Source organism: Octopus bimaculoides, chromosome 6 (assembly GCF_001194135.2).
Source record: "Octopus bimaculoides isolate UCB-OBI-ISO-001 chromosome 6, ASM119413v2, whole genome shotgun sequence".
Lineage (NCBI taxonomy): Eukaryota > Metazoa > Mollusca > Cephalopoda > Octopoda > Octopodidae > Octopus > Octopus bimaculoides.
Window position 1 is genome coordinate 115,761,130 of NC_068986.1, and position 1,498 is coordinate 115,762,627.

At 35.2% G+C, this 1,498-nt stretch overlaps 1 protein-coding gene across 1 annotated transcript in view; it reads left to right on the forward strand.

The window, feature by feature from the left end:
* Positions 1 to 1,498, forward strand: part of LOC106881598 (sodium-dependent serotonin transporter) — a 148,703-nt gene that overhangs the window by 123,330 nt on the left and 23,875 nt on the right. The window contains exon 5 of the mRNA XM_052968508.1: positions 886 to 1,108. Within this exon, the coding sequence (XP_052824468.1) occupies positions 886 to 1,108 (223 nt within the window). The remainder of the gene's footprint in view (positions 1 to 885; positions 1,109 to 1,498) is intronic.

Consider the following 1,498-nt stretch of genomic DNA (forward strand, 5'->3'; position numbering starts at 1 on the left):
TATGACCGAGTATATACTCGAGTATATACTCGGTCATAATGTCTTACGTTTAAGATGATTCCCATGCATTCCCCGAAGAGAAGGTTACAATTTTAACACCACAGATCCCTATGGATCACATGGGTTGTAATCCTTTGAAACATATGTAGGAATAAAGTATGCAATTATAACATGCGTTTTCTCCATTCTTTAAATTTTTAAATATACTCAAATACCCAAAATTTCAAGTAGTTCCTGCCTTAAAAACAAGAACTACACCACAGTTATTTTGTGTTCTTTGCTACATTGGTTTCTATTAACCCATTTATTCTATCCGAAGAATTTTTATTCATTAAGATAGAAGAAATACATATAATTATATATATATATATATATATACAGCCACTCCTGTGCCTATATATATATATTTGTATACCTACATACATACATACATACATACATACATACATATTGCAACCATATTTATACATTTATTTACATGTGCATATGCGCGCACTTAGTGTATGTATATATATGTACGTGTCCTATGAGTAGGAGATTCATGTATGTTTCTATGTAGCTATGCATATGGATGCTTGTATGGCGTTACGATTTCATTTTATTTTTGTCTCATTTTTCAGCCGATGTTTCTACTCTTTTTTCCCCACTCCTCGTTCTTTTGTTTCCAATGTCTTTTCCTAACGTTTATATTTCTAATGGTTTTGGGCTTTTTTCATGCATTTTTTAATTCAGTATATATATATATATATATATATATATATATATATATATACATGCACCCACACACTCACACACACACACATACATATATATATATATAAATAGATAGATAGATAGATAGATATTATATATGTGAATATATACATTCTTTCTTTATCTCGGCAGGTATTGGCTATGCAATCGGTGTGACAAGCTTCGTGGTCGGTTTATATTACAACACAATTATCGCGTGGGCCGTATTTTACCTATTTTCTTCGTTTACGGCCGACTTGCCTTGGTCATCTTGCAACAACACATGGAACACCGAAAACTGTATATCACTTGCTGGTGATCTCAACAATACCATATTCACGAACACTTCTGTAAGTTCGGCAGATGAATATTACAAGTGAGTATCCCCCGTTCCTCATCTCTGCCACACCTGTTATTCAGCCTCTTTTCAGACAAGAATGACAGTTTGTAACGTGAAAAATAATTAGAAGATTGAGTGGGAAGACACGTGGTTGCGTTTTGAGGGTAATGACCTTGTTTTCGTTTGGTCGTAGATTTAACTCTGAGGTCTGGCAATGCGTTCTTTTCTAAGCAAGGCTCTGTGGTTAAGAAGCTTGCTTCCCAGCCACGTGGCCTTGGGTTCAATCCTATTGTGTGGCACCTTGAGTAAGCGTTTTCTGCTTTAGCTTTGGCTCGAACGAAGATTTTGACGAAAACTGAAAGAAGCCCATTGTTTATATGTGTATAGACGAGAGTGTGTGTGTGTGTGTGTGTGTGCGTGTGTGTG